We start from the raw sequence: 15,279 nt of genomic DNA, 5'->3' as shown, positions 1-15,279 counted from the left end.
GTTCTGGTGATCGGAATCTAGAAAATAATATATGGTCGGAGTCGGAATAGACCGACGACCCTAATAGAAGAAAGAAAAACTCAAAAATTCGATCGGAGACTGTCTCACGCACCGGCGCATGAAGTAGATCTCTCTGGAATTTTGGGATTTCGACTGGCGCATGGCGGCGCGTGGATGGTACTTTTTCGGCGGTTTTGGTCGGGTTTTAGTCGCCTGATCTTTTCGATCCTCTTGGTGGTGTTGTATTTTTCACACAACCCACAAAATTAAATATGATGAAAATCAGTCACTGAAATTAACGTGACTGAGTTATATTTTTTTTCCTTTGATGTTTCTCACCAATGCTCTGATACCATTTGAGAATTAATGGAGAAAATATTATTGAAATTGTGTGTTTACATAATTACATATAGACCCTATTTATAGACACTTTAGTAAAATCCTTTTCCAAGTAGGATTTTGATATACTACTACTATTTCTACTCATATTCTAATATGACTCATCAGGAATTATTCATCAAACTTCTTGTCCCTAGACCCTCAACAGAATGGAATAGCAGAGAGGAAGAATAGGGACCTCTTAGAGATTGCTTGCACTCTTTTAATTCAATCCCATGTTCCGCTGCATTTTTTAGGCGTTACAGTTATTGCATCATGCTATTTAATTAATCGGATGCCCCCATCTTCCATTCAAAATCAAATTGCTTATTCAATATTGTTTCCTCAATCACCTCTTTACCCTCTTCCACCTCGAGTCTTTGGGAGTATATGTTTTATTCATAACTTCATCCAAGGGAAAGATAAATTAACCCCTCATGCTCTCAAATGAGTGTTTTGGTTATTCTCGAGTACAAACGGGATATTGTTGCTACTCGCCTGATCTTCATTCGTACCTTATGTCGACTAATGTCACATTCTTTAAGTCTCAACCTTACTTTACATCTTCTAATCCTGATCATCCTAACATGTTTGATGTTTTACCTATATAGACTTTTGAAGATCCTACTGTTACTTCTCTATCTCCATCCATGGTGCCACTAGTCATACCTGCACCGCCTTTTGAGGAAGCTACAATACCTTCTACAACTCCATCTACAGTGCCACCACTCCTAACTTATCAGTGTCGTCCACGTACGACTTCAGGCTAAGATGATTCACATCCTGCACCCGATCTGCACCTACTACAAACTTATCTCTTCCAATTGCAATTCGAAAAGGTATACAGTCCACTCGTAATATTAAACCTCATTATACCCTTTTAAGTTATCATCGTCTATCATCACCTCATTGTCTTTATATCATCCTTGTCCTCGGTCTCCATCCCTAAGTCCACAACAGCAGCACTTTCTCATGCAGGATGGCGACATGCTATGATTGATGAGATGTTTGTTTTACATACAAGTGGTACTTGGGAGCTTGTTCCTTTCCCTCCAGGTAAGGTAAATTAATTGTTGGTTGTCGTTGGGTTTATGCAGTGTCTTTCATTCCAAACGGCCAAACTGATCGACTTAAGGATCACCTTGTTGCCCAAGGGTACACTCAGCTATTTGGACTTGATTATAGTGATACTTTCACTCTCATGGCTAAAATAGCATTTATTCGTCTTTTGCTATCCATGGTTAATGGTCAACACTGGCCTCTTTTTCAGTTGGATATTAAGAATGTTTTTCTTCATGGTGACCTTGAGAACCCCTTGGTTTTATTGCCCGGGGGAATCTAGTTTGGTGTGTCGATTGCATCAGTCACTTTATGATCTAAAACAATCACCTCGAGCTTGGTTTGGAAAGTTTAGCACACTGATTCAAAAGTTTGGCATAATTCGTAGTGAAGTAGATCACTCTATATTTTATTGATAGTCTACTTCAAATCTATATATTTATTTGGCAGTTTACGTTGATACTGTTATTACCGACAATGATCAAGATGGTATCATTAGTTTGAAGCAACACCTCTTTTAGCATTTTCAAACTAAAGACCTCGGTCGACTGAAGTACTTTTTAGGTATTGAAGTTGCTCAGTCCGAATCAGTTACTGTTATTTCGCAGCGCAAGTATCCCTTTAGACATTCTCGAAGAGACAGGAATGATGGGATGTAAACCTATTGACACTACTATGGATCTTAATACTAAACTCCTGCCAGGAAAGGGGGAGCCACTTAATGATCCTGGAAGATACAGGCGTCTAGTTGGTAAGCTAAATTATCTCAGAATGACCAAACCTGATATTTCCTATCCTGTGAGTGTTGTGAGTCAAATTATGGATTCTCCCTGTGATGGTTATTGGGATGCGGTTGTTCGCATTATGTGATATATTAAGTCAGCTCCACGGAAAGGACAACTTTTAGAGGATCGAGGTCATGAGCAGGTCGTTGGATATATGGACGTTGATTAGGCAGGATCACCTTGTGATAGACAGACGTCCTACATCCGAATATTGTGTTTTAGTAGGTGACAATTTGGTGTCCTGGAAGAGTAAGAAATAGTGTGGTTGAATGGCAGTAGTCACTTGTAAGCTAGTTTGGATTAAACAGTTGTTGAGAGAGTTAAATTTTGGAGAAATCGGTGAAGTAGAACTTGTGTGTGATAACCAAGCGGCTCTTCATATTGCATCAAATCGAGTATTTTATGAGAGGACTAAGCACATTGAGATTGATTGTCACTTTGTGAGAGAATATTTTCCATTGATATTTGTAAAATCAAATGATCAACTTGCAGATATTTTCACCAAGTCCGCCACTAGTCCTCGTGTTAATTACATTTGTAACAACCTCGGTACATATGACTTGTATGCACCAGCATAAGAGGGAGTATTAGAATATGAGTAAGAATAGGAATATTATATAGAATCTTACTTGGAAAAGAATTGTAATGTCAATGTTCCAGTTGGAAAAGGAGTATAATGTAGTGTCTATAAATAGAATCTCAATGTAATAATTTAGAGACAAGAATTCAATATTATTTTTTCTCCTATATTTCTCAGAAAAATAAAGCTCACTTTTAATGCAAAGAGCTCCAGTATTTTTTAACCTAAAAGGGCTACATTTTTAAACATGTCAAGCAACAGTGATGAAGATTATGTGAAGAACGAAAATCATGCATGTGAAGAAGGTGAATTAAGTTTTATCAAGAAAATCAAGCCAAAAAAGGAAATTCCTAAAGGTTTTTGCCCTGATTTTCTTACCAAATTTGACTATTACTTTTCTTGAAAGGAAAATAAATGTATTACCCTAATTACCTTTACTTTTCCTAAAAGAAAAATATAGAACTCTTTCATATTTGGCTAAGCTTTTTCTTAGGGAAAAAGTTTTGTAGCTCTATAAATTAAGGATCCTTCTTCTAATACCATTACACAATATCCATAGTCACTAAAGAGTTTTGTTTAGGGGAAGACTTTTCTCCCAATAGATTTTAAGCTTTTTGATTTCGTTTTCAATATATTGTTGGCCAATCATATCAAATAATATATGTTTTTATTATAGTTCTCTGTCATCTGATTTATCGGCTTTATGGTTTGCAAACTCTAAGCTTCCACATGACACTTTCTCTATTTCGAATCCAATAAGTGGTATCAGAGACTCCACGATCTTGGTAGAGAATCAAAGAGATTCAGCAGCAGGCGGGCGGCTATAATCCATATATTCCACCCCTCTGGCCAATGATTATGTTAGCAGAAGTTCGGTCACCGTGTATCTTTCTGGTGACTATTTTCTCATATCTAATTTGTGTAGCATCGTGCATCTATCCAGTGACTACTTTCTCATATCAGATTTGCGTAGCACCGTGCATCTCTCCAAACTACTCATATTTAATTTGCGTAGTACCATGTATCTTTTCAGACTACTTTATCATATCTAAGTTTCATAGTACCGTGCGTCTTTCCAGTGACTATAGGGTCATGGAATAAAATACCTATATAATTTCTCTTTTTCAATAGGATTGTGCCGTCATTCGGACCCTACCCATATAATTTCTCTATTTCAGTAGGTCGTGTCGTCATTCCGATCCTACCCATATAATTTTTTTTTTTTCAGTAGGGTTATGCCGTCAATCCGACCCTACCCATATAATTTCTATTTTTCAGTATGGTCGTGCCGCCATTCCGACCCTACCTATATAATTCTTAAAAGGGTTGTGCCATCATTCCGACCATACCCATATAATTCTTAGATTGTGACCAATTTTCAGCCATCAAATCTAATAATCCGACATGTGAGCATGTTCCGGCCAGTTCTTTGGTGACTTTCTTGTTCAAGATCTACTCATCTCTTGATTTCGAGATGACCCATATATTTTATACCAGTTTCCGACAATTTTCTAGTGACAGATCGACTTTTCGGTGTTGTTTACTACTTTCCAAACCATTTTTTCAGTTTGTTCCTTTTCAATTGAGGTCTCCCAAACGTCCAGAGCAATCCTTATCAGTTTTCTTGCAGATATCTTCACCAAGCCCCTCACCGATTCTCGTATTAATTAGTGAGGGGTTTGTTAGAATATGAGTAGGAAAAAGAATAGCATATAGAATCCTACTTGGAAAAGAATTGTAATGTAGTGTTCTATTAAGAAAAGGATTGGAATGTAGTATCTATAAATAAGGACACAATGTAATAATGTAGTTACAACAATTCAATAATATTCTTCTCTTATATTTCCCACAAGGTGTTTGTTGAAGTATGGTTTCTTAATTTGCTACATAGAATGTAAGGTATCTAAAACTTTAAGCACTAATGCTATCATTGATAGTTTTCAAAGTATGAAAACTCATCGAGGGAAATTGTAAAATGAATGATGTTTATGTAATAATAGTAGTCATTATAGTTTGCTTATCTAGTTTTGGCCATCGTAAAAATTTATATAATCAAATCGAACAGCTATTCGAAAAGTAATGGTCCCATCCTCTTTAAATCCTGGATACACCTATGTCCGAAACGACGTATTTCATTGTAGGATAAGGGTTATACGGTTATTTCTGTGAGTCCTCTATGTTACCCCCAATATGAGTATCTTTTGGAAAAATCGTGGTGTCTGGGGCAGCTTTCTCGCACCTCGACTAATCTAAGGAATACTTGTCACCTCCCACCAGCAACTGATATGAGTATTATGTGGATCCAAATGCTAACTTTTGATATGTATGTTTCGTTACCCCGACTAGATAATGGGATGGCTTAGCCAATCCGGCAGAGATTGGACTCCATGTGCTCACATGGTGGATATGTCGATAATTTAAGAAACTCCCATGAACGGAATACTTTATGTAAATAATGAAAATGTTTAATTTTATTCTTGTGTCGATATTCCTTGATTGTCTTCATGTTTTGTTCACTATGCTTTGGATTGTCCTTTTTCCCTTCATGTATCTCTTATGTTTCTTCAGTTTTGTTTTACATACGAGTACTATTCCACATGCACTTACGTCCCTTTTATCAAAAGCGTGGCATTTCACAATGCAAGTTCAAACGCTCAAGACGACAGGGATACTCACTAGGTTTCTGTACACTCAGCTATTGGTGAACTCACTTGATCTTAGGTCATAGTCTTTATTTATTCAACATTGTTAGTCTGTGAGTATGTCGGAGCCTTGTCCCGATTAACGTTGTTATTCACGTTATGCTTAGAGGATTCATGGATAGAGTCTAGATGTAGAATCATGCATACTCTATCAGTTTCCAATTTTTATGACTTATGTTTTGAATTTAAAGAAAGTATTTATGAAGGGAATTGTTTTAATGACTTTATATTATGAATCTATATCATCTACTTTATGTAGGTCTCAAGTCTTATGTCATGTAGAGCTGGGTTGCTCGGACAAGTTAAAGGCATTGAGTGTCGGTCCGACCAGGCCAAGGTTTGGGGCGTGACACTTATCATGACACCCCAAATTTAGCATAATAGCTCCAGCAGTTTAATTCTAAGTTGCAGAGACTCTTCACTTTCAATGCCGCACCCATTTAGGATTCTCCAAAAGTACACTAGCTTTGGCGAATCCGACACGCACCCATTGACATTTTTGAAGAGTCCAAGCAACATAGATTTAATTACTGCAGCATCTACACCAGTTTGATCCTATACAATCCCAAAGGTAAAAGAAAGGATGCAGTGCTCGGATATTCATCAAGAAGCAAAGTAATATCAACTGATTCAAGTCTCAACCAACACAAATTAGCCAACATGCTGAAATGAAGTGGACTAACTCAAATCCACGAGGAGCTATTCGTAGAAGGCGTAATGACGGAGACAGGATCTGGAAAAAATCTTTATCCGGGGAAACAACTCGGACCTGTATTAATGATAGAGCAAGCAACAAATATATCAGCTAGATAACAAATCAGGTTTCTTAAGATGCAACTTTAGGGTGTTTAGCAAGAAAAACCGACCACATCATTCCCTGAAATTTAAGAATGGACTATACATAAGCTGCTGAAATTCTGCAGCCCAAATTTTGGAAATACAAACAAACGAGCAAATCAATGTAGAGATTATGACAACTCAGAAGATGTGTCAATGCTGAGAGATCAAGATGAAGACACAACGAAATATAGCATACTCATGTGACAATTCAATATTTACGTCCAAAGTACAGATGACTGTAAAATGATGTTGGGAAAAGTATACCCTTAAAGGTGATTAATTCAAAAAAGGCCTTTATGTTTAGGAGAATCCTTTTTAGATTCTCTTACTGGAAGGATCTGTTAGTCCACAAATACGTGAGTACGAAATAATGTTTTACTGGAACTATCAGCTATCTTCTCCAGCTAAGCAGCGCAGATACAACAGGTCACTACTGTCCAAGTGACCACCTGGCATACTCTTTTCATGTTAAAATTATATTTCAAATTCGTTTTTGGCCATCAACAGAACTTGATTGACCACCACTACAATTTTACTTTTATCTCAAAGAGCTAAGCACATTTCTTCCCATCTGTTCTAGCCTTGGTGGACAGAGTTACCTGATACCTGTTGGTGGTGGAGGTGGCAGGTATCCCATGGAATTAGTCGAGGTGTGCGCAAGCTGGCCCGGACACCACGGTTATCAAAAAAAAAAAGATTAGTTAGGATTTACATCACATCCTTGAAAAGAAAAATTTGTTGTACTTGTATGCTATGTTGCTGATACATGCCTATGGATGGAAGTGTGCATGGAGACTTCGAGCCATTATGGTGGAGATGGGGTTGCAAGTGAAGGATTTGCAATAGTGACGTTGCCACATCTGCTCCACTCCCAACCAACTACCATATCTCTATTCACTTTTCCTCCGGATTTCTTCAGTTTTCTCTTAAAAAAAAGTAATTTTTTGCTTTCTAACATTTCTTAGACAAGACAAGCTTGTTGAAGGAAAATGAAAATACTGTAAGATAAAGCAAAGTATTAATCAGCAATACTAGTCAGAGAAATTCTAAGTAGGCTCAAAACTCTTTTCTTACACCTAAGCAGTTCTTTTTTATTTCTTTATTGTTTTTAAAGTAACTGGATTCTAACAGTTAGGGTTGACCTTAGATGAAAAGATCGAAATGCGTATGAAATTCTTTAAATCAGGTAATTCTGTACCAGCTTAGCAACTTATAAAGATTCTTCATTTACCTTGAATCCAGCATCAACACTCCTAACAGCCAAGGTTCCAATAACATCATCTGCTTCAACACCTGGCACCTGCTTAAGAAACTAATGAGCCTAGCATCTCACAAGCTTGGAGGATTGACCTTTGACCACACTGGTCGATAAACCTCACCTCAATCACCTTGACAGACATAGCCTTGAGGGAAGCTTTCAAAAATTGAAGTCCTTGAACAATTGTATCAGGTGTTGGAGAGCGATTGCTTTTGTAAGAGGGGTACATATTGTGGCGAAAATTCAGGCCTATGAAAATTAATCTAGAATATTAAGAAAGGAACTATTGACAAGAGAATAAAACTTCAAATGATTTTGGCTTAAACGTAAGACCTAAATTATCAATGTGGTCTTTAATGTTTGTCATTTGTTAATGGCCTTATCCGAAAAATGAAAATACTGATTTATTAAAGGAACATTTGCACAATTGGAAGTAATTTCTCATCTATGTATTATTCAACAGTTACTACTTTGATTTTCTTCAGAAAAATTATAAATATTGTCAATGTGCATGTAACTTTCTTCTCTTTAAAGCCATGCACTTTCTATTATCTTGCAACAATGAAGTTCATATATATGAAATCACATCAACTAGCAAACCGGAAGAGAAACCTGCTATAGAACAAATATCTTCAGTATAACTTCATTTTCAGAACTGAAATAAACTTTTTATCCTATTATTTCCAGAAAGAACTTTTACCAACTTGAAGACTCAAGTTATATATTAGCATCAAATTCTAACTGTTATAGGTAAGTGCCCACTTCCAAATTAGAGTTTACATCCTCCCTCTCCGTACAAAACAAAAGAAAGAGAACAAACAAATTTGCTGGTACCAAATCAGTAAGAGAGAAAAAGAGTTGACATTATGGTGTGACATAATAAAATGACACGAAGTAATCATCAAGAAAAATTCATAAGAAACTGATATACTTCATTGCAGCATTTTCCTTTTTTGCATATAAGGTAATAAAATCTTTGCAGTTTACGTTAGGGACAGTGTCCCACTGGAATAGGCTTGTAACAAGTGTTAATCTCATACATAAAATATTGTTCAAATCTCTAAAATCTCTAGTTGCATCAATACCAAAAAAACCACTCCAACTTGGCTCTCAGTGTAGTAATCTGATGAAAAAGAACAAAAGAAGAAAAATAGTGAAACATACCTTTCGCAACAAAATTTTGTTTGGTTGAAAGAGACATATGACCAAAGGGAAATCCTGTAAGGGTTTGGTTTGACAAGTATTATTAAGAGAAACTCGCTTAGTCTCAGTTATTTTTTAGAACTTAAGTCAATTATCGATGTTTGTGTAGATCACATGTACAACAACAACAACAACAAACCCAGTGTATTCCCACTTTGTGGGGTCTGGGGGGGGTAAGATGTACGCAGTCCATACCTCTACCTCTGATGAAGTAGAAAGGCTGTTTCCGAAAGACCCCCGGCTCAAGTTACGAGATATCAAACAAACACATAGTACAGCACAGAAGCAGATGACATAACATAGATACTGCAGCCATAAGGAATATAAAACAGAGTAAAGCAGGAATGCAGGAATATAAAGCAGAGGAAAGCACACAGATTCGTAACAAACATAGAACACGGAACACGGAACAGAACATTGAATACGGAATCATACCAGGAATACACCCCCACCAATTACCTCCCTACATTAGCGACCCGAACAGGCCCTAATCCTCTGCCGTAATTCGCGTCTTCCAGACCTTCCTATCTAGGGTCATGTCCTCGGTAAGCTGTAACTGTTCCATGTCCCGCCTAATCACCTCACCCCAGTACTTCTTCGGTCTACCCCTACCCCGTCTAAAACCATCCAACGCTAGCCTCTCACACCTACGGACCGGGGCATCCATGCCCCTCCTCTTCACGTGTCCGAACCATCTCAATCGTGCTTCCCGCATCTTACACTCCACTGAAGTCACCCCAACCTTCTCCCGGATAGTCTCATTCCGAGCTCTATCCCTTCGGGTCAGTCCACACATCCAGCGCAACATCCGCATTTCTGCCACCTTCATTCTTTGGGTGTGGGAGTTCTTAACTGGCCAACACTCCGCTCCATACAGCAAGGCCGGACGGACTACCACCCTATAGAATTTACCTTTAAGCTTGGGCGGCACCTTCTTATCACACAGCACCCCCGATGCAAGTTTCCACTTCATCCATCCCGCCCCGATACGGTGCGAGACATCCTCGTCAATCTCACCGTTACTCTGGATCACGGACCCGAGGTACTTGAACTTATCCCTTTTCTTTACCTCCTGCGCTTCTAGCCTCACCACTACCTCATTCTCTCGCCTTACGTCATTAAACTTACATTCCACATACTCTGTCTTGGTTCTGCTCACATGTATTGCTAGAAAAATTGATGTCCAAGAAACGATCTCTAAAAAAAGAAATTGACCCTATCTTCACCAATTGCATACCAATAAAAGATTAACTGTTCAAGACAGAAATTCCGTTGTTACTATTAAGAAATAAGCAAAAAGATACTACACGCTATTTGCACTTAAATGACTGCACTTTCTAAGGTACAGCTACTTGACAGACAAATTTCTAAGGTTCTACTTTGTATGTAAATTCTGAAAGTTACTGCACCTTATAATCATTACCAATCATTTTAAAGCATATTTAAGTGCAATCATTTATCTCTTTCAAAGAGAAAAGCAAGTACTGGAGCTAGTTGATTTAAAAGCCAAAAGAAAAGAGCTTACAACAGCAACATCTAGTGCCAACAAGAGGGATGTGAGGAGGGTAGGAATATGCAAACCTTACACCTAGTGGGATAGAGAGGTTGTTTCTGATAGACCCCTGGCTCAAAAGAAATGTATTCAATGCAAGATTGAAAGAAAAACACAACAATAAAATAGAGCAAGACACGAGACAAGTGCAGGAATAGATAGTACTACACATTGAAGAATAAGGAAGTACGTGATAACTAGATAATATTACTAAAAGAAGCCTCCTCCCTCTCCCATACAAAGTGCGACAACAGTCGGGCTATTTACTAACCTTTTACCCAAATCCTCGACCTCCACATCTTCCTCAACAGCAATAAAAAACCCAGTGTATTCCCACATAATGGAGTCTGGGGAGGGTGAAATATCACAGTCCATACCACTACCTCCGGAGAAGTAGATAGGTTGTTTCCGGTAGACCCCCGGCTCAAGACAAAGAATAATAATCAAAGTCGTAAAAACGCATGAAACAAGTAAATATCAGAAAGAACACACTCACAAAAGCTGATATGATCCAAATGGTGCTCGTACCTTTTGATGACATCATTTGAGGCCAAGACATGAGGATTCAAGATTTGATCACATTGAGGGTACAAGGACATGCATGGAGGACTCCTTTCAAGTGTACAATAAAGCAATTCCATGTTTGGAAGGTTGCTTGGGAGCTTTCCTTGATACCTACTCGAGAGTTCTAAGGGATTTCACGTCTTGAAGCTTGAAGAACCACGGCTTCGGAGTGCATTGAAGAGGCGTCTCATTCATCAAGTCCAAACACTCAATGGCCGCCCCTTCTTGAAGGGCATTTTAGAGATTGCACATGGTGTTTTAACACACCACGGCCGCCCTCTCTCATTAAGGGCATCTTAGTCTTTTCTTCCCTTTATGTAATAGCCTATAAATAAGCACTTATTAGGTTTATTTCACTTAGTTGATGAATATGGATGATTGAAAGAACCATTTTTCTTCTCTTGAGAGAGAGTGAAAACCGTAACTAGAGCAGCACTTAGTGTGGAATCACTAGTGTTGCAATTTGGCTTAGAAACGGTGCTTGAGTGGTAGATTCCCTCTTGTGTTTATGTAAGAGTGTGGTTTGGTCGTAGGGGTTCTAGGATTTGATACATCCTTTAGTTCTTATCTCTTGTAATAGTGTATGTCTCACTACCTATCCTTTTATTTCTTGTAATCATTTAAGTGTTTGTTCCTTATTCTAGTGAAATCGTTGGCTGTTGTTTCTTGGGTGTTATTGTTCATCTCGTTGTTTCGTCTTGTTGTCGTTGTTGCTGTCGTGGTGTTGTTCTTGTGTTTGTGGGTTGTTTTGTATCATTTAGTATCAGAGAAAGGATTGATTTTGTTCCAACAAAATCAATCTTGGGCTTGTTAGTTGAAAAATTAAAAAAAAAGGTGTTGAAAAACTGAAAATCTCAAAAAAAAAAAAAAAAATCTGTCCCCTTTTTGGTGTTTTGGCCGAAATTTGTATCTTAGATTTAGGAGATTTTGTGTGTTTTGTTTGTTTCTAATGTTAGGTTCTTGTTCCCTAACACTAAGTGAGTCTAGATCCAGATTTTGAGCCATTTTCGAGTTGTTCTTGAAGTTTGAAGGTTGCTGTTTTTTGAGGATTGGGGGCTTGAAAATGTGTTGTTGATGTTTGTTGTTGAGGATTAGAGCTTGAACATGTGTTGTTGATGTGTGGGAGTTCCAACATGCACCTAGAACTTTAATTTCAAAGGTGGTGTTCTTCACCATCTTCATGTCTTGTTGAAGAAGTCTTCAAAGCTGGTTGTTTGATCTAAAACCAAGTGGAAAAAAGTGTGGTCTTTGCTTATCTTGCAATACCTAAGTCCAAGAAATAAAAAGAAGGGAATAAAGGGGTCTTCAAAAAGGAGCCTTACCAAAAGGATGCAATCAATAGCTTGTCTTCCAACAAATCCCAAGACATCCAAAAGAGGAAAGAAGACAAAGGCTTTCAAAAAGGTGTTGGTCCAAAAAGGTGCATGGCAGTCAAACCTTTTTGAATTTGAAAAAGAAGCTCCAAATCTTGTTGTTTAAGTCCCAAAGCTGAATTTCACTCATCCTTAGTTGAAAATTGATCAATACAAATTGAAAAACAAAAAAAAAAAATCAAACTTCAACAACTCCCAACACCAATCCAAGGCTGCCACGTCATCATTCTTCAAGAACCGACCTAAGGCTCAAATTTCAGATTTCTTAGTTTCTTTTTCTTGTTCCTTTAGTTTCATTTATTGATTCTAAGACTAATTGACAAACTAGTAATCATCTACTAGGTTGTAAGTTTTGAGTCGGTTTTGTTCGTGCTAACGTTTCTTGTGTGCTTTTATCTTTTTGATTCGTTGTAAATCCTTGGCTCAAGTCCGAACCAGATTTCATTTGAGTCTTTCAAACGGAAATCCACTCCGGACAAGAGTAGAACTCACCCCTCAACGTCTCACGGAGTACAAGCCAACTTACAACACTTGTGAGACCAAGTGTGAGGTATCCAAAGAGAGGAGAGTGCGGTGAGGATACATTTTGAGCTAACGGTTTGTTTGTTTGTTTTGTTGATTTTCTTTCTTAGGTCCCAAGGATAAGAATGCTGCCCACGCTATCTTGGCCTACCTTGAAGCTCTCAACCATAAGTGTGGACTTGTCATAAATAAATGAAAGGTTGGGTCGCATGGGAGGTCAAAGGAACTCCAATCACTTCTTTCCAAATAGCAAGTGGGCTGTCATCACACGCACCAAGGTGAAGAACGTAACTCATGTGAGTTACAAGGTTTGGATTCGAAGTCGAATCCTTTTCAAGAAGAGCAGGATAATATGAGCCAAATGGTCCTCGTAGCTTTTGATGACATCATTTGAGGCCAAGACATGAGGATTCAAGCTTAGGTCACATTGAGGGTACAAGGACAAGCATGGAGGACTCATTTCGAGCGTACTATAAAGCAATTCCATGTTTGGAAGATTGCTTGGGAGCTTTCCTTGATACCTACCCGAGAGCCCTAAGGGATTTCACGTCTTGAAGCTTGAAGAACCACGACTTTAGAGTGCATTGAAGAGGCGTCTCATTCATCAAGTCCAAACACTCAATGGCCACCCCTTCTTGAAGGGCATTTTAGAGATTGCACATGGTGTTTTAACACACCACGGTCGCCCCCTCTCATTAAGGGGCATCTTGGTCTTTTCTTCCCTTTATGTAATAGCCTATAAATAAGCACATATTAGGTTTATTTCACTTAGTTGATGAATATGGATGATTGAAAGAACCATTTTTCTTCCCTTGAGAGAGAGTGAAAATCGTAACTAGGGTAGCACTTAGTGTGGAATCACTAGTGTCGCAATTTGGCTTAGAAACGTTGGTGCTTGAGTGGTAGATTCCCTCTTGTGTCTACGTAAGAGTGTCATCTTGCTATTATTGGTCGTAGGGGTTCTAGGATTTGATACATCCTTTAGTTCCTATCTCTAGTAATAGTGTATGTCTCACTACCTATCCTTTTATTTCTTGTAATCGTTTAAGTGTTTGTTCCTAATTCTAGTGAAAATCGTTGGTTGTTGTTTCTTTGATGTTATTGTTCATCTCGTTGTCTCGTGTTGTTGTTACTGCCGTGGTGTTGTTCTTATGTTTGTGGGCTGTTTTGCATCATTTGCTCTCCAAACTACTGGCTACGACTTCCCCACATGCACTAGCCTTCTAACTTGATTTATGTCCTCCATACCTTCTTATCTAGGGTCATGTCCTCGATAAGCTGTAACTGTTCCATGTCACGTCTAATCACCACTCTCCAGTATTTCTTCGGCCTACCCCTACCTCGCCTGAAACCATCCAAAACTAGCCTCTCACACCTATGAATTGGTGCATCCATGCCCCTCCTCAGCACAAGTCCGAACTATCTCAACCTAACTTCCAGCATCTTGTACTCCACCGAAGCCACTCCCACCTTTTCCTCCCACCTTTTCCTGGATAGTCAAATTCCTAACCCTATCACTCATAGTAAGCCGCACATCCAACTCAACATCCGCATTTCCGTCACCTTCAATTTTTAAATGTGGGAGTACTTGACAGGCCAACACTCCGCTCCATATAACATGGCCGGACAAACTGCCACTCTGTAGAATTTGCCTTTAAGCTTGGACGGCACCTTCTTATCGCGCAACACTCCAAAAGCGAGCCTCCACTTCATCCATCCTGCCCCAATATAGTGGGAGACATCTTCGCCAATCTCTTCATTCCCCTGGATCATAGACCCAAGATACTTAAAACTGTCATTTTTACAAAAAACGTGGGAATCCAACCTTACTACCACTTCGTGATCCTGCCCCAAGTGATTAAACTTCCATTCCATATATTTTTTCTTGGCCCTACTAGACCTGAACCCTTTAAGCTCGAGGGTTTATCTCCAAACCTCCAATTTATCATTCACACACCCCCGCGTCTCCTCAATCAAAACTACATCATCTACAAAAAGCATACACCAAGGCACCTCTCCTTGAATATGCAGCGTCAACACATCCATCACCAACGCAAACAAAAATGGGCTAAGAGTCGATCCCTAATGCAACCCTGTCAAGACAAGGGAATGCTCTGAATCTCCTTCCGCCGTCCTCACCTGAGTCTTTGCTCCATCATAAATGTCTTTAATCGATCTGATGTACGCCACCGGGACCCCACTCACCTCCAAGCATCTCCAAAAACCTCCCTAAGGACTTTCTCGTACGCCTTATCCAAGTCGATGAACACCATATGTAAGTCCCTCTTGCTTTCCCTATACTGCTCCACCAGTCTCCGCACCAGGTGAATTGCCTCAATCGTCGAGCGACCGGGCATAAATCCAAACGATTCTCCGAAATAGACACCATCCTCCTCAACCTCCTTTCGACCACATCTTCCCACCTAAGGTTATTTTTTTATAGAGGTAAGCAATTTCATTAGT

The 15,279-nt window shown here is 38.9% G+C and overlaps 1 protein-coding gene across 8 annotated transcripts in view; it reads right to left on the bottom strand.

Annotated features, from left to right (window-relative positions):
• Nucleotides 1-15,279, bottom strand: part of LOC107863667 (flap endonuclease Xni) — a 93,185-nt gene that overhangs the window by 57,676 nt on the left and 20,230 nt on the right. For 6 of the 8 annotated variants that reach the window (XM_016709702.2, XM_016709700.2, XM_047408136.1 and 3 more), the window contains 4 exons: nt 8,767-8,820; nt 7,724-7,851; nt 7,576-7,644; nt 6,188-6,273 (listed from right to left, as the gene is read on the bottom strand). In XM_016709702.2, the coding sequence (XP_016565188.1) occupies nt 6,188-6,273; nt 7,576-7,644; nt 7,724-7,851; nt 8,767-8,820 (337 nt within the window). Of the gene's footprint in view, nt 1-6,187; nt 6,274-6,943; nt 7,006-7,575; nt 7,645-7,723; nt 7,852-8,766; nt 8,821-15,279 lie in introns of all 8 variants that reach the window. The other 2 variants (XM_047408134.1, XM_016709703.2) reach the window with 2 other exon arrangements.

This window comes from Capsicum annuum, chromosome 3 (genome assembly GCF_002878395.1).
Source record: "Capsicum annuum cultivar UCD-10X-F1 chromosome 3, UCD10Xv1.1, whole genome shotgun sequence".
NCBI classification, from domain to species: domain Eukaryota; kingdom Viridiplantae; phylum Streptophyta; class Magnoliopsida; order Solanales; family Solanaceae; genus Capsicum; species Capsicum annuum.
The sequence above is the reverse complement of the archived record's forward strand: the minus strand, read 5'-3'. Positions and strand labels throughout refer to the sequence as shown.